General features: G+C 51.2%; 2 protein-coding genes across 5 annotated transcripts in view; both read right to left on the bottom strand.

Annotated features, from left to right (window-relative positions):
- RPS6KA1 (ribosomal protein S6 kinase A1) overlaps window positions 1-3,459 on the bottom strand; it is a 32,915-nt gene extending 29,456 nt beyond the window's left edge. For all 4 annotated transcript variants that reach the window (XM_066335435.1, XM_066335438.1, XM_066335439.1 and 1 more), the window contains exon 1: window positions 3,326-3,459. In XM_066335435.1, coding sequence (XP_066191532.1) covers window positions 3,326-3,388 — 63 coding nt within the window. In that variant the 5' untranslated portion in view covers window positions 3,389-3,459. The remainder of the gene's footprint in view (window positions 1-3,325) is intronic.
- Window positions 3,460-17,439: 13,980 nt separating this feature from the next.
- HMGN2 (high mobility group nucleosomal binding domain 2) lies at window positions 17,440-21,100 on the bottom strand. The gene is made up of 6 exons (XM_066335504.1): window positions 20,784-21,100; window positions 20,128-20,172; window positions 19,704-19,733; window positions 19,075-19,125; window positions 18,656-18,751; window positions 17,440-18,307 (listed from the first exon to the last, which is right to left on the bottom strand). The coding sequence occupies exons 1-6, from the start codon at window positions 20,796-20,798 to the stop codon at window positions 18,272-18,274; spliced, it is 273 nt and encodes a 90-aa protein (XP_066191601.1). The 5' UTR covers window positions 20,799-21,100; the 3' UTR covers window positions 17,440-18,271.
- Between the last annotated feature and the right edge of the window lie 529 nt (window positions 21,101-21,629).

Consider the following 21,629-nt stretch of genomic DNA (forward strand, 5'->3'; position numbering starts at 1 on the left):
GCTGCTGTTCCTGCATCCTTATGTTTTGAGGTGCCTCAAAACTCCTCACAAGTACCAGGTACCCAGAGATGCTCTTTTACCCAACTCTGATGAGCCATAAAACACTCAGGGAAGGAGCAGGGGAAGAAACCCTTCACCCCAGAGCTCCTGCTAGTTTGACACAAGAACAAGGCAGGTTTAAATTATTGCCATTAAAAAGGATTTATGGATCTTTCCTATTGCAGTTCAGAGCAAGGAAATAATTCTACAAAAATAGAGATCTCCAAAGGAACTCTGGTAGCCCAAACAGAGGAGCCTCTGCACAAGGCACATCAGAGATGACAGCTACTCAGCTGTCTCCCTTGTCTCTCGATCAGAGTTTGCACAGCTCAAGCTACCATGCTTGAGAAAAGAGTTATTCAGGAGTAGCTCCTGCTCAGTAAAGGGTGATACATATATACAGGTAAAAACAATTAGCTTGAAGTGGTGGAGTTTGGCATAATCTCACGTCAGTTGCAGTGTTGTAGGGTTGTGTAATGAAAGAAGAATTTGAAGCCAAGTGGAGCCCTGATGACAGATCCATTGCAATGGGGATGAAGTAATGGAATCAAAGAAACACAGGATGGTTTGGGATGGAAAGGACCTTAAAGCCCATCTCATTCCCTCTGCCATGGGCAGGGACACCTCCCACTGCCCCAGGCTGCTCCAAGCCCTATCCAGCCTGGCCTTGGACATTCCCAGGGATGGAGCAGCCATAGCTGCTCTGGGCACCCTGTGCCAGGGCCTCACCACCCTCCCAGGGAAGGATTTCTGTGTCACTCAACTCCACTCTCTAGAATTTATACTCCAACCCAGCCACGTTTTTCTGCTACATAAGCAATACTGGAATAATAGAAGTGGAAGAGAGGATGGCAAGGTTAAAAAGAAAGCAGGAGAAACGATTCTAAAGCTCAGCCTCCAGGGCAGAGGGACTTGGCTCCTGGCAGGGAGCAGTTCAAACTCCCAGTGCCACCCACTCCCACACATTTCCCTGGCATGGCTGAGCTCTGGTGGGCTGGGACAAGGGGCACCACAGGGCAAATCCTCCCGGAGCACAGTGGAAAAACCCCAAATCCCTCAACAATAGGACTGATGCCTCCACCAGCGCGGTGACAGCACCTCTGCTCCATGACTCAGAAAGCAAAGGTCGGAGGAAGCCGGTTTCTAACCTGGATGGCAGCGATCCCAGGGCAATTTACGTAACCGGTGTTCCAGAAATGTCTCCTTGCCTTCTCAGTGGTGCCACCTCTCCCAGGAGCGGGGAAACTTCCCCCTTGGGCCCCTGCCCTTGGCCATTTTAGCCTCAAAGTGGAAAGCTCCTCCTAAACCCCATTCCCACTCCATTGCCGGACCTCAGGGGACTCTCTAACGTCTGACCCAGGTGTAAAGGTGAACAACACCTGAATTATCTTCCTCGCTGTAATCAAGAGTGTGTACTTATCACTTTAAACCAAAGAGAGGCAAATTGCTAAGTCCCACTTGAGATCCTGAGACGCAAAAATCCTGATCTGCTGAAATCCCACCTGCACGTGGTGCCTGACTCTGACCCCGAGCTGCGGCCAAGGTGAGACGGGGGAAGGGGAGGGCCAGAGGCTCCCTCCAGTTTCACTTTACGATTGACACACCCGCTCCTAAAGCAATGAGGAAAAGAGTCGCTGCCGCTGCCCTGAGCCCGCGGCTGACCCGGGCTGACCAAGAGCCCGGCCCGTTTCCTCTGGGAAGCGATCCCGAGGCGCTGACACGGCACCCGGGATTAGGCTGTGAATGGAGCCTCGCCGCGGCTCCCACTGCCCTGGGCACCGGCGTTAGTTTCCTCCCATTATGAGCCGAGTGGCGTTCTCTGGCCTCTCGGGCATCTCCCTTCTTAGGAAGGGAGGAACCACAAATAAAAAGCCCTGTCTCGCAGCAGTAACCCACGGCCGGGCTCTGGGCACATGACATGATTTGGGAAGTGCCGCAGGACTTCCCTCCTCTCCCAGCTTGGAGCACAAACTCCTCCTCACGGCTCCGGCGATGTTTCGGAGGCTCTTCACCCCCCGCACCTTCGTGCCAGGTGCTGGGCCCAGGCAGAGCCTCCCCACCTCACTGGGGACTGCAGGAGAAGCTGTGCCATACCTGGCTGATGAAAATTAGGAAACCTCACCCTGAACGGCCAGTAGCTCCCTGCTGCGCCTGCAGCGGGGCTGAAACGCTGCCCTGCTCAGAGCACAGACCTCTGCAGAGGTGATTTTAAACAGGAATGAGCAAATCTGACCAATTAACCATGGAGACATCCCCAGGTATAATAACAGTGTGACACCATCGAATCCAGACAGAGTGACAGGAAAGCACCAAGGTCTGTGACACACCCGGGACAAAGTCCCCAGCTCCCCTCTGCTTTCTCCAGGAGAGCTGCTGGTTCCAGTTGGAGTGAGAAGATGTTTAACTGGAGAGTGCCACAGCACAGTGCCTCAGCCGGCTGCTGTGCCGTGGGTGACAACTGCTGCAAGCTGTTCCCTTCCTTCGGAAATGGCTGTGGTGCCAGCCTGCAGATGTGGACAGGGGATGGGCTCCATCCCGCACATCTGGCTTGGGGGTCTTACTGAGGACAAGAGCTAAGTGAGAGGGAAGAGCAAACGTCCAGCAAAGTGACACAGGAGCGTGACTGGAGTTGGTGGCGCAGGCCTGTGCGAGAAGACGGCGCTGGGAGGGCGAGGGAGAAAACCCCCCAAAATTGAGATTTTTATTCCCTGGGCCTTCAGCCGGGTCCTCTTTCCTCTGTGCCCGGGAGATTTGGGAGCGCTGCCTGCATTCCCCGAACGAACACAGCCGCACGGGCAGCGGCGAGCCCGGCAGCCCCCGGTGCCCCGACCACAGCCCCGGGCGCGCACACCGAGCCCGGCAGCGGTGCCGGAGCGGTGCCGGAGCGGCGCCGGAGCAGCCCCGGAGCGGTGCCGGAGCGGCCCGGAGCGGTGCCGGAGCGGTGCCGGAGCGGTGCCGGAGCGGTGCCGGAGCGGCCCGGAGCGGCCCGGAGCGGCGCCGGAGCAGCCCCGGAGCGGTGCCGGAGCAGCCCCGGAGCGGTGCCGGAGCGGTGCCGGAGCGGCCCGGAGCGGTGCCGGAGCAGCCCCGGAGCGGTGCCGGAGTAGCCCCGGAGCGGTGCCGGAGCAGCCCCGGAGCGGCCCCGGCAGCGCAGGGCTCCGGCGGCCGCGTTCCCCCGCCGCGGGGAGCGGCTCGGGGCGGGCGGCCGCCGCTCCGCGGGGTCCCGCCGGGCGCTCCTTTGTTCGGCGGAGCCCCCCGCCCCGGAGCCCCCCCGGCCGTGCCCGCTCACCTCCGTGTCCAGATGCACCAGCTCCATGTCGGGCCAGGGCTCGGGCAGCTGGGCGAGCGGCATCGCTGCCGGCGGGTGCCCGCGGCGGGCTGGCTCCGAGCGCCGCCGGGCTGGGCACCCACCGGCTCCGGGCCGGGCCGGGGCGGGGCGCGGGGCGGGCGGGAGGCACCGGGGAGGGGCTGCGGGGATCCTCCGCCCGGAGCATCCGGCAAACCCAGCCCGCCGCGGGACCGCGGAATCGCTCGGCTCGGAACGGCTCCTCCCGAGAGCATCGAGCCCGGCCGTTCCCCCAGCACCGGCCCGAGGCCACCGCTAACCCGTGTCGCCAAGTGCCACATCCGCACGGCTTTTAAATCCCTCCGGGGATGGTGACTCAACCTGGGCAGCGTGTTTCGATGCCTGACCACCCTCTCGGTGAAGAAATATTTCCCAGTATCCAACCTAAACCTCCCCCGAGGCAGCTTGAAGCTGTTTACTCTCCTCCTGTCCCTGGAGCAGAGCCCGACTCCCCCGGCTGTCCCCTCCTGTCAGGGAGTTGTGCAGAGCCAGGAATTCCCCCTGAGACTCCTTTTCTCCAGGCTGAGTCCTTTCCTCAGCTCCCTTCCCTTCCCTGGACACCCCAGTCCCTCAATGTCCCTGACCCCACAGTTTGAGGAGCCTCAGCGGTGCCAGCAGAGAACAGGCACTGCTCTGGGCCTGTGGCCACACCAGAGCTGGGACAGCCCAGAAGATTTTCACTGACAGAGTGAAACCTTGGGAAATGGTGCCTGGATGCACCATGAAATACCTGTTCTGGGGGACTTGGGAGCCTCTGCCAGGGAGAGCTGTGGCTGAGCAGTGAAAGATGTCCCTGCCCATGGTAGGATAAGATGGTCTTTAAAAATCTGTTCCAACCCCAGCCATTCTGTGGCTCTGCACAATCCTCACAGCAGCACAAACAGCTGAAACTTACTCCCAAGTACCTGACACTGAGCTCTGCTCTTCTGTGGCTTGGGGAGATTTTTCCTCTGGGAGTGTCCAGCTGCTTCCCTGTGTGCACAGTCTGCACCAGGAGAGGTGCTGAGGACAAACACGGTGACACGGCTCAGATCACTGCTGAACTCAGGAAACTGCTCCAGGAAATCCGGATTCCAGGTTTGAGATGTGCCATGAATCACTGCCCATCACCTGAAGTGCCCCTGGAATTCCCTAAAAAACGGGGATAAAGAACACACCCACCTTAAAAACAGGCGTTCAGAATTCCTGGCTATTCTCACCTATCAGATTCTCAAATAGGAAAAAGTTTTCTTCTACTCACATTTTTCCAAACCCCAGTGCACTGCGTTTGCGTGTTTCATTACAAAACTATTTGTTAAAAAATGAAACTAAATCTTTTTAAAAGATGCATCAGTAAGGGTTGACTTCATCAAGGTGTGGCTGGAAATATTTAACGAGGCTGAGTGGCAGCCTGCAGAGCTGGGACTGGGCATTCTGAGGGCAGCTGTCCCAAGTTACAGCCCGGGGCTCTTTACCTGTTCCAAGTGGGCAGCAAACTCTGAAAAAGCCAAACTGGGACAGAGCTCAGCGCTTTGAAAAATTCCAATTAATCTCCACAGCACGTGAAGCTGCTCTGTGAGTCACCACCAGGACCTGCTTGTGATTTAGGATAGAGCTGTCATCTTTTGTGCTCATGGGGAAATGGAGTGTAGAAAATTCCCAGGGTGGCTGTTTGAGCTGGGAATCGCTGTCACAGCCCTATGCTCCAGCCCCATCTGTGCCATGAGCATTGCAGCCCCAGGTGAGGGCTTTAAATAACACAAATCCACCCAGCTGTACTGACTGAGGTCCTGTTAGAGCCAATTAAACTCAGGGCACTTGCTGCGGGAGCAAGTTGGGGCAGATCTTGTGGAGGATTATTCACTTAGCTCCAAAGGCACCCCGAAGGTCCCCTCATTGCCTGGAACACGGAGTGCCAGCTCCAGCCTCCAGCTGCTGCAACCTGCTCCACCTGGCCCCAGTAACACAGTGATGTCAGTACCACCAGCCCATTTACCTCCCTCCTCGGTTTTCCAGAGCCTTCTCCCTTCCCTCTGCTCTGCAGGAATGCTGAGGGAGGGGAGAGCAGGACAGTGCTCTCTGCTTCTTGTTTAGAAGGAGAATGAGACACTTCCAGAGGGTTGTTGTCCATGGAAGTGAGACAGGGCCAGGCACTGAGCAGGAACCTGGAGCAGCTGAGGGGGATCTCAGGCTGATCATGAACTCCAGGGAAATTTCTCATTCTCCAATCACAACTGTTATTGCAACTGATTATTTTTTTAAAGTTACAAATAAATAATCTTTGAATTGTTGAAAGATTACAGTAGAAAACCTTCTTTAAGGCCACAGTGAAAGGTTCATGGGCAATACCCAGACCAAGGCCTATGGAGAGCACAGAGACAGAAATGCTGCTGCTTCCACCCCTGGCAGGTCTGTTGGGATGCAGGAAATCCATCACATTTCATAACAGACAGACAGGCTGCCACAGGACTTCACAGTCATGAAGAAATCATGAAGCTTCACCTAAATAAAGCTGCCAGATTATCCTGTCCACTCCCTCTAGCAAAACAGCAAATTAAAAGCTTTGGGGGGACCACAAATGACTCGTGTGTGATTATTCTCTGAATGTCTGCAGCTACTTTTGTAAAAGGAGAGGATTTTGCTGAGGTAGCTCTACAGTATCTCAGAAGTATAACAACACCCCAAAAAGGGTTGTGGTGACACCACAGTGATGCTGGGGGCAATGCTCCAGCCTCTCCATGGCCAGCTCCAGGACTCCAGGAGAATCCATCTGTCTGCTGATGGAAGGTGTTCTCAGACTGAGCTTCCCTCCACTCCTGCACCAGGTAATGCTGAACCCCAGCTGGATCAACAGAAGGTGGAATGTGCCACAGGAGATTGCTGCTAAGTTCAGGGCAGGATGTCAGCGTAAGAGAAAGGAGGTAGTGGTGTCCCCCAGGATTTATTTCCAGTCAAAGAACAGCTATAAAAAACATCCTTGATCCTGGAAGCAGGGTGAAAAAAAGCAAAATCTGCTGTTTGGGTGACTGTCATGGCTAAATACAGTGATTAAAACATATAGCCTGGCATTTTTCTGAGGCAGTTGCAGGCTGGGAAGAGCTGCTGCTGTGGTAAACAGAGACTTGGGATCAGCTGGATCCTTTGTCAGTGCTGCATTTGCTGAAAATTCAAAAGACTGCGGGTTTAGTTTGGTTTTAAAATCATCAAATCCTCCTCGAATACAGTTGTAGATATTTTTGCCTCTGCAGCTGGCTGTGTAACATTTTTCCTTTGCAGAAAGGCTGACAACATTCGTTAAGCCAGTTAAGAGAAAATGAACTCTACCCCAGCCAAAAGCAGGACATCCCCGAGCAGATGGAGACTGATCTGTATCATCACCACCAGATCCAATTTTGACTCACTGTTCCAAAAGCTGGCCAAGTGATTCTCCCCACGACCACACAGTAACCCCGAGCTCCCGTGGCTCACTGCATCCTTTCCTTTTCCTGAATCCATCTCAGCCCCTGCCTGCTTTGTGTGATGCTGCTTTTACACATACAAGGAAATGGAGAAAAGCTCACAGGCACAAGACCTTGCAAAGCCAAGTGCCAAATATCCACTACAATTTACAGATTCATCTAATTTGCTAAGACAGTCAATTAATTAGTGCTTGCAGCAACCCTCTTTGTACTTTTAATATTGACCAATCAGGTCCAGAGCTCGTTGTGCTCACAGGGAAACTGAGTCAGGTTTTCAGTGTCAGGGCAGAACTTGAGCTCCACATCCTGTCTTCTAATCCCCAGCTCTCCATTCACCATCTCATTTCTTTGCCTCTTCTGCTTTGTTTCGCCACTCTGGAGGAAGAGATGATGGATCCCCTTGTTTTGATCCTGGAACATTTTTCCTTAGCATGGTACAAAGCGTGGTGAAGATATAAAGCAAGGGCCCTGGAAATGAGAAAAACTGGCTGCCTTTAAGAGCTTTTTGCTTTTCTGACAGATTTCCTTCTGTTCCTCCTTGCTGGGTGCGATTGCAGCTGCTCCAAATGCCAGCGTTTTCCAAGGCAGGTCCGGGCAGTGGTCGGAATGCAGGAATTGCACCACAGCAGGCAGTGGGATGCAGAGCTCTCGGGGAGCACAGCCAGGCAGTTCCTGCTCCCTGCACAGTGCAGACTGAGGCTCACCCACGGAGCAAACACCTGAACCTCTGCTGACATTCCCCCACAGGTGAGCACCACATTCCCTTGCTCAGCTCAGATGCATTTCTGAAGGTGTCCAGCACATCTAAAAATCCTTTTTTTTTTTTTTTTTTTTTTTTTTCTTCCCCAGAATAAACTGCATTTTGCCTGCTGCCTCTGCAGACTCTAAAGGTGTGCCAGGCCCACCCTGCTCCTGTGTGGAATTTCTGTAAAACCACACGGCCCCAGCCCCTGGTGAGGCACACACAGCTCAAACCGGGGATTTCTGCTGCAGAATGGATTGAGCTGTTGGCTCCAGGAAACGTGCTGAATTTGTGGATTTGGATCTTTCTCTCGGGAACACTGAGCCGCAGCCGAGGGAGCCGCCTGAGCCGGGCTGTGGCCCGGGAGGGCGCTGGGGAAGGGAAGGGAAGGGAAGGGAAGGAAGGAGCAGCGAGGCCATATCTGCCCGTTGTCATGGATACAATCGCTGCCCGTCTCCTGTATCAGTTACCTTCCCTTTCCTGGATGCAAATAAACGAGTCCCGGCCTGGCTCCTGCGCAGGACACAGCCCTCGACACCCCAACAGAAGGAGAAAAACAGTTGTTTCAAACCCACACATCTCCTCACGGCATCTGAGGGGAAGAGTGGGAGGTGACTCGGGCTTTTGGTATTCAAAGTATGCGGGGCCGAGAATGCTTTGCCCGATTCCGTGTGCTTCTGTCCTAACCTTTGGCCATTTCCTGGGACCTCAGAGGAGCTGTTTCACCTCCCGTGCATCCCTCTGGATTCCCGAGGAGCTGCTGAGGACTCGGGATCTGCTGGGCACACACCCCCAGGGCTCTGCAGGCCCCAGGGACCAGCTCTGCCTCCAAACACCGGGAGGTCGTGGCTCAAACTACACCCGGAATCGTGGAGTTTTGGGGCTGGAAGGGATCTTAAAGCCCATCCAATTCCATGGCCAGAGACTTCTTCCCCTGTCCCGGCTGCTCCCAGCCCTGTCCAGCCTGGCCTTGGGCACTGCCAGGGATCCAGCTGCTCTGGGCACCCTGTGCCAGGGCCTCACCACCCTCACAGGGAGGAATTTCTTTTGCAAAAGATTCCTTTTTTTCTACCGGAAAAAGGCTTTTTCAGAACCCCATGTAAAATACAAGCATTTCCTCACCTTTTCTTTTTTAATTTAATTTTTAAAACAGGTTTGCAGCCCAGGTGGAAAGTTATTTGGAGCAAGTTATCCATCAAATTTTGTCTTTAATGAGAGCACACAGCTATGTTTGTAGCTTATTTCAGTGTAGGGCTTTGTGAGGGAGTGAAAACATGAAAGAGAAAACTATCAGAAACTGTAAACAGAAGTGAAGCTGCCAGGGCTGTTTGCACTGTCCCCCAGGAGGCAGAAACCTGAGTAAACACACAGCACTAAGTACAGTCAGGGTTTATGGTTCTTTCACGTTTAAGAACTTGTAAACAAACGATGGGGCTTTTGAAAGGATAGAAAAAGATACCCTGGGTTTTGTGCTGCTTCCAGAGCACACAGGTCCCACTTTCTCCAGACAGGGGAGGGGAAAACAAAAGCACATTTCAACAGAATTCCAGCTCCAGGGAGAGGAAAATGTCATTCCAGGGTTTGTGGTCTCGAGCTGACATCCTGCAGCTGCACAAGTCTGGTCCTGCTTGCAGGAGGCACACACAGATACCTGCTCCTAACTACCCCCTTCCAGAGTTTGGGATGCCACCATTCCACAGAAAAAAATGAAGAAACCATTTCAGAACTGGAAGCAAATTTCAGAAATCCTGACGAGAAGCCCAAACACCACAGAAATCAATTTTCCTTTTAGGGGGACCCCAAAGTTTCTTTCTGATTTCAGATCAATATATGGCTGAAATAGATATATTTCACTTCTAAGTCTCTTTACTAAACAGAGATCACTGCACACATCTAGCCTCGAAAAGTTACATCCCCAAAAAAAAACCCCATAAAAATAAACTTCTAAAATACAAGAAATGATCCTGGCCAGGAATATTTTGCCCTAATGAGTGACTGTATCAGGTGGGAAGGCAGAACACACGCACAGGTTTTGGGAGAGGTGGGGAAAAGAGGTGCCTTTATCATTCAAGGAGAGAGAAACAGGTCTCTTCTAATAACAATTGTTTCTGTATTTTGTAAGTGCTTCAGGCAGTGCAGAGCACAGGGATGACTCAGTTGGCTTCAGGGCCAGGTAGGAGATACATCCAAAGGGTGCTCAATGGGCTCCTTGTTGGGAACTGAACAAAAGGCACAACAGGTTCAGTGATGGCAGAAACTTGATTCCCTGGAAGAAGAAAATCTATCTGTCCCTCATCAGCATCCCAAAAATGCCCAAACAAACAGACTCTGGACTTAGAGAGGCTCTGGGATTTTTGCAGCATTGCATAACTCATAGCACATACAAAATGGGTCAGAAATGCAAGGCTTTGCTGCTTGACTATTAAATTGCTCCTTCCTTCATGAGCAAGTATCAGGACTGTCCAGCTGGGCCTTTTCTGGCTCTCTGAGGAGAGGCTTGGTGCATTTCTGGGAGTTTACCAGGAGTCCTCACACCTCTGCTGATGAGGGAGGGCACACTTGATCCTCCATGAGAAAAATCCTCTTGCAGAGTCATTTCTCAGTGCCCCTCCAAGCTCAGCCCAAAGGGTTTTCCAGTAACATTCAAATCCACCTGCCTGATTCTCGTGTGCTGCTCTCACTTCACTGCCATGCAGCAGGACTGCTCAGAGAAGAGAATTTCTAGCAACAAAAGCAAGAACTTACTTTTATCTTTCTTCCTCTGTACTTTGTGGGCACCCTTGTGGTGGGTGTTAATATGCTGTGGCTGTGCCTTTCCTCTGTCACGGTGCAGAGGGGAGAGTTGCTCAGATGGTGATGTTTTACCACTGAGGACTAAAGATCTTTTATAAAGAAATGTGTCCCCAAGCTCATGTCCCCTCTGGCTCGCCTCTGCTTTGCTGTCCCTGCATCCCCAGCCACTGAGTAACACTAATTCACAAAGTAACAACTTGATTAACCAGGAATTTTGTCACCCAATGGGTAAATAAAAGCCTCAGAGGATGTTATTATGCCAAGAAAGATTTGGCCAGAGGCAGTAGGCAGTTTGAAACAGCTCCAGCCCTGGAAGGTGGTTTGGATTTGCCACTGACTTCAGTGACAGCAAAACTGGGACTTGCATGGCAGGAAACAGCTCCTTTCACCCTTTCCTCCCAGCCCAGAGTCAGAAATTGCTGGCCAGACTTGCCATCTCATTTTTCTATTTACAGTCTGCACAGAATCATTTTCCCGCTCAACCTAAGCAGCCACTGACATAATGTTGGAGATAAATGACCTGTGGCAGTGGCCCAGCCCAAGATGGGATGGAAAAAGGGTCAGTGTGTCGGAAATGGATAATAAATAACATCAGATGTAACATTATTTAACTCGAAACTCATATATTAGATATAAGGACTCTGAGATATGCTACAGTCCTTAAAACAGGGTAAGAATCATAGTGCTATTAGCTGTTAACACTCTGCAACACCAGATACTTGTTGAAAGGGACTATTGATCAACAGAGATGGAAAACAGTTTTTTGGCAGCTGTTTGCCAGTTGGAAGTTAATATGGGAGTCAATTACCACCAGATAAATGTCCCTTCTACAAGATCTCCAGCAGAAGCTTTCAGAAGAGGAAGATACAGGCATGGCTTTAAATACCATGACTGCTCAGACAAAACCAGATGGGTTTAAATGTCAACATTATGGTCTTAGAAATTAATTTTTCAGTCAAGGGGAAGGGTTAGGGTGGAAGGCAAAGCAGCTCAAGAACAAGGCAAAAGAGTGTGTGTTACCCCTCATGGTCCTGCACCAGCCAGGGGGAAAATAAAGTGATTTTTTCCTCCCCGTGTGAGGAGGGAGTCTGTGACTACAGCCAAGAACCTGCAGAAGCCACGATGGGAGAGGTGGAGCTGCAGAACGATTCCCTCTGGTGAGGAGAGGCCGGCACTGCACAGGGAATTTCCCAAGGCACGGGAGCTGCTGGAGGGCTGCTCAGCAGCTGGAGGAAGCCACGGCTCCGTCCTCACCTCTGTACATCACCTGCTCAGACACTGCTTCCTCTGGCCGGCAGGAACCCAACGGATCCGAGCCTCAAACCAACCCCGTGCCCGGGGCTGGGAACGCTCAGCCCCAGTTCCGGGCACTCGGCATGTGACAAGGACCTTGGGCTGACATTGGGGAGGTTTATCTCGAACAATCTGTCTGCTCCTGTGTGCAGGGCAGGCTCACAGGGTAGGAGATCACACACGCCAGTCCCTGCAGTGGGGGCTGCCAGCCCCACCTCCTCCAGGGGCAGGAGGGGTTCATCAGCACTCCCAGTTTGGGCTAAACCAGCCTGGTGTTTTCAGAGAATCCCAGAATTCCATAGAATGCCAGGTTTGGGTTGGGAGGGACCCTCAAATCCATCTCCTTTCCCCGTTGGCAGGGGCAGGAACACCTTCCACTGTCCCAGGTTGCTCCAAGCCCCATCCAGCCCTGGCCTTTCCTCCCCAAACACAACCCTGGAGCTGAAGGCTGCCCCGTCCCTGCTTTGCTGCTGGAAGTTGTTCACTCACTGAGTTAATCACTAAACCAAACTCCCAACAAATCCCTGCAAATGGGTGGAACCTTGGCCTGCTCATTTCCCTGATCACAGAACAATCACTGCAGGTTTGTTATCTGCAGCCACCAGGGCATGGTGACAGGGCCTGTTCAGTGGAGACGTGAATAAAATGTACTGAGTGTTTTTCAGCACACTCAGGTGTCCCTGAAACACTCGGTTTTAACGTTTGCTACATCTTCCTGCCACAGCATTTGCACTTGTGACTGGAAATCTCTGCCTTCTGCCTTTTCCCTATAATTCTGGGTGGAGTTTTGCCCTCTTTATCCAATAAATCCCCACCCCAATAAATGCATAAATCCCTGCCCCAAGCAGGCACTGGGAACTGAGTGAGAGGAATGAGTTTGGCTTACCAGGAGCTCATCTTTCTCTTTTGCATCCATTTCAAGGAAGTGTCATGAAGGTGTCAAGTGCTTTCCCTGCAATCTCGCCAGCTCTGGGAAGCAGCCACTTCCTTCCCAGCTTTCAACACCATCCTTGGAAAAGATAAACATGGAAAGCATGTGCTAGAGGGAGATAACCCAACCACTAAGGCTTTTGGGAATGGGAGGGGTGAAGGAGAACCAGCAACTGGTGGCATTGCTTCAGCACAAGGCTGGTCACAGGATATCAAAAGCAAATTGGAATAACAAAAAAAAAAGCACAGGAAACTTTTCAATAACTAAGGTGTTATTTCTTTGAACATCACTATTTATTCTGTGATCTCAGGCTGAAGATTCAGCAAGTCTGATATAAGTAGTTTGTGCCAAGAAGCCTAAAAGAGATCAGGCTTATAGGCTACCTACTTCAGTCTGGGTTTAGGATAAAGTATCCCTTCCCAAGCTGAGGACAGACGAGATGGAGAGTGGCAGCTCTAGTTTTAGGCTCAAACTTTCAGGACATGTGCCACAGCAGCTGCAATAATGGCCTGAGGAGGAAAAGGAATGGTCCAGCGATTCTTAAAATAGAATATGGGAAGCCCAAGTTCAAAGGCTTGATATAACACGGATAAATTCCTCTGCAATGTTAGCTATGCCTGTAAACCCATGAGGAATTGAGCACTCAGCCTGGATTTGGGGTAAAATCATAAGAAAAATTTTAAGGAGAGGCTCAGAGGGGGCTCACACTGCCCGGGTGAGTGCAGTTTGTCCAACACTGACCTCTGAAGGGGGCAGAGGATGGGGGCTGCTGGGGCTGGGGGCTGCTTCTGCTTTCCAGCAGCAAGTAACACTTACCAGACTGTGATAACCCGGCCTCAGCCTGCCCAGGTTTGAGCTGCCTTTGGAGTTACCTGCCTCTTGTCGGCTCCCAGCCCCATTCCGTGTTTCCTGGTACCACCGTGTGGCGAAGGGAAGGAACAGGCTGTTAATCACGGCGTGTTAATGAGCTAAACGGCCCTGCACAAATCCCTGCGTCCACTGGGCTGTGGCAAGGAGGCTGCCAAATCCAGCCTTCCCCTGCCAAGGAGCCTCAGATCCAGCTTGCCACTGGAATTTTTATTTTTTTTTTTTTTTTTTTGCAAGAGCAATTAATTCAGTATCAAGGGAATTTTTCTCTGTGGGGCTTGGCAGCAGGGAAGTTAATTGGATCATGGTATGGCAGGGAAAACCTGGGCACCTCCAACCAGGCTGCAGGCCAACAAAACCCATCCAGCAAGCACCCCCCAGCACAGGAATCACCCCGGCTATTATCTCTGGTAAGAAGGAAATGATGAGAAAAGCTAATTGAATTGCCCAAGTTTACAGTCAGTCCTCAGGCTAAACTCAAAACCCCGAGCACAGGAACGTTCAGCTCTTGTGCTGAGGTAAGACTGAATTCCATCAAGAAGCACCAAGACACCACTTCACTGGAATAAAAGCAAACAAAGTCTGTGTGGGCAGTGCTACAAGAGTAATCCAGAGGAACCAGATTAATAGTAATCTAAGAGTAACTCCTCCCCAGGAGGAGGCTGCCACATACACCCACCTCTGCACAGCAAGAGCAGGGGAGAGCTGCTGCTGCAGGGAAATCCGTTCAAAATCCAAAAGTAGCCTCAGTGGGATAACTGAGTGGGAAAAGATTAAATCTACTATCAAATCTCTTCAGAAGGGGAAAAGTAGAAATTTCATTTGGGGTTTGTGTGTCCAGCAAAGTGCAGAGAATTGTGGTACCTACCTGGGCCACCTGCAGCCACCCTGGGACTGCTCCCAAATTCTCCAAGCACTTTCTCCAGGCTGGTTTGTTGTACATAAGGCAATCAAGTGTTTTTGTTTGGAGGCTTTAACGCATTTTTAAAAGGTCTCACAATTAGGAAGTTTTCCCTGAAACTTTCTACTCCTGTTTCTTCTGCCACAGTGTAGATTTTTCTGGCTCCCTTTCTTTGTAAGGAAATGGTTAAAAAAAAAAAAAAAAAAAAAAAAAAAAGGAAGAAAATATAAAAGAGTTTTTAATAAAGTGTCTTTAAAAAGCCCAGTTTTTCACATCAGAAATCTTCTAAAGCAAACTTACTAAAGATCTTTATTAGCCTCAATCAACTTTACTCCACCACAGCTCCCCCTGTGCCATCTCCTTCCCATCCCTTACAAATGATGGGCTCACTGTAAATTGTGAGAGTTTAACTCAAACTCCATTTCATCTCCACCAACTGCAGAAGGTGCCATTTCTCAGGAATTATAGTCAGCAATATTAGTCCCTGGGTATGGCATTACCATATCTGGGATGATTTAGGGACAATGAAATCCCTGTGCCATCAAGCTGTGTGATTCTTCTGACACAAATGATCCTGCAACTCAATATCCTCTGGATGCACTCACTGAATTCAGTCCATTTTCCTTCCTTGTTCCCTTTCAGCCCACCCGTGGCAGGGCTCTGGGGTGGGAGGAGGATACTGCTGCCTCTTCCAAACAGAACTGAGCTCTGTGAAGGCAAAAGGAAAACTGCTGCAGAGGGAAATGATTCTGAAACTCTAAACTGTTAATCCTAGGGCACTGTACTGGGAGAAACAGGGACTTGGGGAGTCCTGACATGGCCCAGTCCACCTTCAGTTTAACATAAAGCCATGGCTGAGGGAAAGGTGGTTCTCTAGGATATTGGGAAGTGACTGCTGGCTGGCAACTTGCTCAGTTAACTTCTGCTTCTGCTCAGTTAAATGAGCTTCTGCTCAATTAACTTCTGCTCAGTTTAATTGTTGCTGCTTTGGGGGGAGTCCAGAGACTTTGATAATTTAGAGAGCACTAATTTCACTGTTCTTAAAACCCCAGAAAAATCCTGAAGGGTTGGGACAACAAGGATCATTCCCAGTATCCACTTCCAGCGCCCCAAAGGCTCCAGTCCTGTGCAGAACTTGGCCATTCTTTACAACTTCCCCTATTAAGAGGCAAATAAATGACAACAGCAGTTTGGGCCTATTTCCCAGGTGACTTGTGCTGAAATTAATAAATGGGGAAACAATTTAGTGGCAGAGCCCTAATACTGCATGGACTTAACCCACACTGGATGTGATGTTTCCCAAAGCTCCAGCAGGACATAATCCCTGCTGCTGCAGAGCTCAGCCAACAGAGCAGCCTGTTAACTGCACGTGGCAGCACCAAGGCCATCCCCAACAGCTACACAAGAGACAATTTTCCATGTAAAATGATTACAATTTAGCAGGAAAATGTCTGTTCAGCTTCAGGCATTCTGGCAGGCGGCGAGGCAGATTTGTGGTGCCTCTAACCATGAACCAGGCACGGGCTGCAGCTCACACTTGCTCCCCAGCTTTAATTTACACAGCTAATTAGTTGGATTTACTGGCTTCAGCATCCCTCACCCTCTATTTGCTTAAGGAGAAATAGATGAGCCCTGCCTGTTGAGTCAAGCCCAACAGCCCCATAACTCCAGCAGTGCAGGGCACAGCCAGTGGGAAGCACATCAGATGCAGCAAGCCCTGGAACCTCAGCACCAAAAATATCCTTTGCTTTCAGAGGAATTCAGGTGGCAGACACCGATTAAAATGACTATTTTTGTGCTTGGCTGGAGAAAACACCCTTCGAGGAACCACACAGGTCAGCACAGGCTGCTGGGGGCTGAGAAGATGGAGAAGTTAAAGATTTACTTCTTCAACAAAGAGCAACCCTGAGATCCCCCTTCATTAGCAGCACTTTGTTTAATGAGTGGGGGTGAAGAGGTCACCCGGGCAGGGATGGACACAGAACACAGCATTCCAGCTGGCAGCTTGGCCACTGGCAACCCCTCCACACCCAGCTCCTTTGGAAGTGCTTGTCCATTTGTAGGTGCCCAGCAAGGTAAGACTCAACAAAAGCAAGGCAGGCTGTATTTCAAACTTTCTGGTTTTAAAAGATTGAATTATTCTTTTCCTTTCCGCAGCCACATCCCACTGCCCAGCTGCTCCAGAGACTGCTCAGGAGGTTTGGTGGCTGTTTCTGGGTGGGGTTTAATGAAGATTATTAAACAGAATTATTCATTTCTTTTCTCTTAGACATACCAGCTATGGGAACACAGGATGGAGCAGTTCCTGGGGGTACATCCCAAACTGCCTTTTGCACGTGCAGCTGCTCCAGAGCACTTCCAGCTCTCGACATCAGAAATTTCTGGATGTGAAACTCTGCCCTGCTCGTTTTCACTGGATTCCCTCTGAAATCAGCACAGGTTGAAACAGGTCACTGAACTTAATCACAAACAGACACTGAAATCCCGGGGAAAGCCAAGCAGAGACGGAAAAAATACTCCATCTGACAGTCACTGAAGGAGACGTTTGCACAGGGGCGTTTGGGTTTGGCTCTGCTCTGGAGTCTAAGTAGCAACTATAAAAATGGTGCATTTTTACTCAAAAAAATCTCGTCTCCTGCTTAGTCACTACCCCAGCCAGGTCTGGATTCGATTAGCAGGAGCAACAATATTCAAGTTTAAGTGCAGAAATGTAACACATCATCATTTTTATGGAGCCAGTTCTGGTTTCACTCCCAAGAAAAGCTCACCAGAGTTCACTTTTCTCTGCAGCAAGATCACTGTATTCCTCCCCATTTTGTACAGTGCTACATTTTAGAAAATAATCTATCTCAGTAGATTCACTTACATGTTCCATTTTCAGCCTCCACGTAAGCCAAGGCTTTAAAAACATCCTGCAGTAATCTAGCTTTTGGGCAAGGAAACCTCTCTTTTAGGTAACGAAATCTTGCTTTTCAGGTGTGAATTACAACAATTAATTATCTGAATGGAAACACAAACACAGACATGCACACAGCAGATGTTCTTAAACCACATGAAGTGAACTAAAGGCAAGAGAAATTACAGAGCATTAAGAACAGTCCAAGCCAAACCGTATCCAGCTTTATTAAAGGTACATTTTATGAACAATCATGGTAATTTAGGCAGGACATGGGCTACAATCTGCAACATTTTACAACAACTGTCAAACTCCCCTCCCTTTGTGGACTACTGAAATGGAGAAGTTGCTAAAAACCGTAACAATCTTCAGCTCACGCTTGGAAGAGGTCAAAGTTTAGAGTGAGGGTGGACACGTTCACCTCCGCGCGTTGTCTGACAACTCTGCACAAACCCACCCTGACTTGGAGGGGAAAAGAACGTCTAAAAGCAGATTTCTCTATCTGAGGATCCACAATAGAAAAGTGGAAGTGCAGCTCCTGTATATCCCAGACTGGACACCAGGAACCTGGATCATCTAGACTTGTGGAACACCCCACAATGCCAGTTCTGCTGTGGTTTGGAGTGAGGGGCTCTGGGAAAACAAGGAGACACCAAAGGAGAACTGATGGCATTGGGAGCTGGAGTAAGAAACAGCATTTAGGAGCTCTGATGTTCACTTGGACATAACTGACACGCAGCATGGGGGAATCCCTTCTTTCTCCCTTGCAGGAAGGGCCCTTCTTCCAAAAACTGGGGGACTGGCAAAAGCTTTTCTTATTAAAATTTAGGTTTTGAGAAATAGACTAAATGACATTTGTCCCCATTGCCCCCCACCCCCCAGAACACAACAACGAAGCGGTCTGTGTGCTAACAACATAGCTTAAAAAAAAGTAAACCAAAATTCTGCATTGTTATAAAACTTGATAAAAAATAGTATTTCAAACTGTACAGTCACCAGAAGTACACAGTTATCAAAAATTCACACGTTTCACTTGGCTTCACCAGCACCTTCGGCTTTCTGTGCCTGAAAAGGAAAAGGGGAACAAGTCAACACATGAAAGAAATGGACACTCGTTTTTCTACTGAGCAGAACAAATCCTCTCTGAGCTACACAGCTCCGACTTTTAATAAAATTAAGCTTCACATCTGTGGCACCCTAAAACACAACTCAGAAGTTGCTTTGAGAACTTTACAGAAGAACAGTAACTTCCATGTGGCAACATCCTCTGGCAAACAGACAACTTTAACTCTTTACCAACACTTAATCTGCATTAAGTGTTGTAAGCAACACTCGTCCTTGCCACAAGCCAGGACCTGTCCCGGTCCGAGAGGGGAAGGAATCAATCCTGGTGCACAACAGGCTGCTGGATACCTGGTCTGTTTTGGCATCCCCATTTTCTGCAGGGTTGTTTCCCTCCTTGCCAGCATCAGCTTTTCCCTTCTTCCCCTTGGGCACCTTCTCACTCTTCTGTAAATGCAAGAGAACATTTGGTGTCAGCTCCAGACATGAGCCATAACCCCTGAGTGAGGAGTGCTGGCCCCAAAACAACACAGCACACCCCTGTTTGTTTCTTCAGGGATTGACAGAAAACATCAAGTCTTCCCTTCGGCATTTTTTATGCAAATTCTGTAAAATCTGCAAGTTTTCAGTTCAGCTTTATGCAGCGATGATGCAGCTCCATTTCCTCACTGCACAGCTGTTATTCAAAGGTTTGTTAGTTGTTATTATTGCCAGGCAGTGCCAAACCTCATCACTCATTTGCCTTTCCAAACAGCCCTGACCCAACTCACCTTTGGAGCTGCTTTTTTAGGTTTGGGCTCTGGCTTTGGAGGAGCGGGTTTCTGCAAGGGAGAGAAAACCTGTGTTAGAGACTCGTGGAATGGTTTGGCTTGGGAGGACCTTAAAGCCCCTCCAGTGTCCCCCCTTGACATGGCAGGGACATCTCCCACTGTCCCAGGCTGCTGCAAGCTCCATCCAGCCTGGCTTTGGGCACTGCCAGGGATCCAGGGGCAGCCACAGCAAATCTGGGCACCTTGTGCCAGGGCCTCCCAACCCTCACAGCCAGGAATTCCTTCCCAATATCCCAGTCCTCTGGCAGTGGGAAGCCATTCCCCCTTGTCCTGGCACTCCAGGCCTTTGTGACAAGTCCTGCTCCAGAGAAACAAACTACTTTTATCTTTTTTTAAACATTCAGGCCAAATAGCTTAGTCTTAGGAAAGCAAATAAGACCGTTTGAAACTGCAGCAGTTATTTGGTTTGTCCATTATTTTACCACTCCCATAGCACCACACAATAGGGCAGGTCCTTAAGGCAGGAACTTAATTTTCACCTCCAGCTCTGAGATGCATTTACACACCCCGTGGTCATGTGTAAAAGCACCCAGGGTTGTGACATCTCTGCCCAGCAAGAGGATACTCACAGCAGATAACCTCGCTGATCTCCGCTGTGGCTGGGGGAAAAGGAAAACAGTTCTATTGAAATGACATGGAACAAGAACTCTCAAAATCTTAGAAGCTTGCTCTCTTCTCAAAGTAGCAAACTCTCAGGAATTATGTTTATAGCTCTTTAGTTTTTAGAAATTAAGGTGATAGTTCCCTTTTTTTGTGTTCTCAAGAAACATGAGGCTATGCTGATGAAATTACTAATAGCTAATGATAATTGAATAATTTTTCATAGTTTAAAGTATATTTCTCATGATTAAAAAACACTTAAGACTTTGAAAAGTCAGACTCAGTTGAGACCAACCCTCCCCCCCACTCCCCAGTTATTCTACTGACGTTAAACCTCATCTTCCAACGGAAACACTTGATGATCCAACTTTCTCAAAACACCGAACTTCTTACCTCATCCTTAACTTTGGCCTTATCGCCCTTGGTCTCTCCTTCAGCCTGGGGACAGGGACACAGGTTGTAACGACAAGCGATGGAGAGGATTCTCAGTCCCAACCATTATTTCACCCCTCCGTCCCCAAATCTCGAGGGGAACATCCCCACGGCCCCCGCGGCGGGCAGCGGCCCCTCCCCGCGGGGCCGGGCCGGGGGATGGCGGGGCACAAGCCCACAGCGCCGCGGGCCAGGCGGGGCGGCAGCCGCGGCCTCCCCGGGCCCCGTGCGGGGCCTCGCCGCCCCCTCAGCGCGGCCTCCCCCCTCCCGCCGCCGCCGTTTTGGCGGCAAAGCTCCGCCGCCGCTTCCCGCCCTTTCCCGCCCCGCACCGCCGCTTCCCCTCCCCCGCTCCCCTCACGCCGACCTCCCGCCAAAACCAACCGGTTCGGACCGGCGGCCGCCGCCGGCCCCTCCCGCGGGCCCGGGCCCCTCGGGCCTCGCCGGTACCGGTACCGGGCCCGCGCCGCCCCCGGTGAGGCCTCGCCGCTCCGTTACCGCCCCGAACGCGGGGGGGGAACGCGTAGTCCCGCCCCCCCTCCCACAGGCGGCTCGGTGAGGGGGGGAAGGACACCGTGAGGGGGGAGGACACCGTGAGGGGGGGCGGCCGCTGCACGTACCTTTCTCTTCGGCATGGCTCCGTGTGCGTGTGTGCGAGCGCGGGTGTGTGTGTGTGTATGTGTGTGAGGGGGAGCGGAGCGCGCTGGGCGGCGTGAGGGGGCGGAGGGAGCGGGCGGAGGGAGGGAGGCGGGGGTGCGGGAGCCGGGCGCGCTGGGCGGCTGCGGGCGCGGTGCGGGGAGCGGTGCGCGGGGCTGCACCCGGCGGGCTGCGCTGCTCCCGACCCCACTAATTGGAATCGGGTGTTTATAAAGTTTTATATAGAGCCGGACGCGGCCCAACCGGTTCCAGCCGGATCCCCGCCGCCCCGCGCGCCCATTGGCCCGCGGGGGTCACGTGGGCTGGGGCCAAGGCGGGGGGGGGCGCGCGCAGGGGGCGGCGCGCGCGCCATTCGCCCCCCCTCCCCCCGCTCCGTGCGCGCGCGCGGGAAACCCGCGAGGGGGGGGGGGGCGAGGGGAAAATGGGGGGATAAAATAAGGTTAAAAAAAATAAAATATATATATATAAAATTAGGGATGATGTGAAAGGGATAAAAAGGGGGACACCCACGCCCCGCGCCGGCCCGCGCGCAGGTGAGCGGAGCTGTTCGTTCAGCACCTCGGGGCCCCCCGCGCCGGGAGGGGCTCCCGGGGAAACACCGAGAGCCTTTTTTCCCCTCTAAGAACACGGGAGATGTATCCGAAGGAGGAGGCGGCAGTGCTGCAAGAAGAGAGAGGAAAAAAAAATGTTAAAAAAGCAATAAAATGACGTTAAATCGATTCACACAGGTGCCTGCTGCTTGTGCCAAGTGTCTCGGGAAGTTGGGCTCCTTCCAAGAGGGGACATTCCTCACACCTGGCACAGCCACA

This window comes from Sylvia atricapilla, chromosome 24, assembly GCF_009819655.1.
Source record: "Sylvia atricapilla isolate bSylAtr1 chromosome 24, bSylAtr1.pri, whole genome shotgun sequence".
Taxonomy (NCBI): domain Eukaryota; kingdom Metazoa; phylum Chordata; class Aves; order Passeriformes; family Sylviidae; genus Sylvia; species Sylvia atricapilla.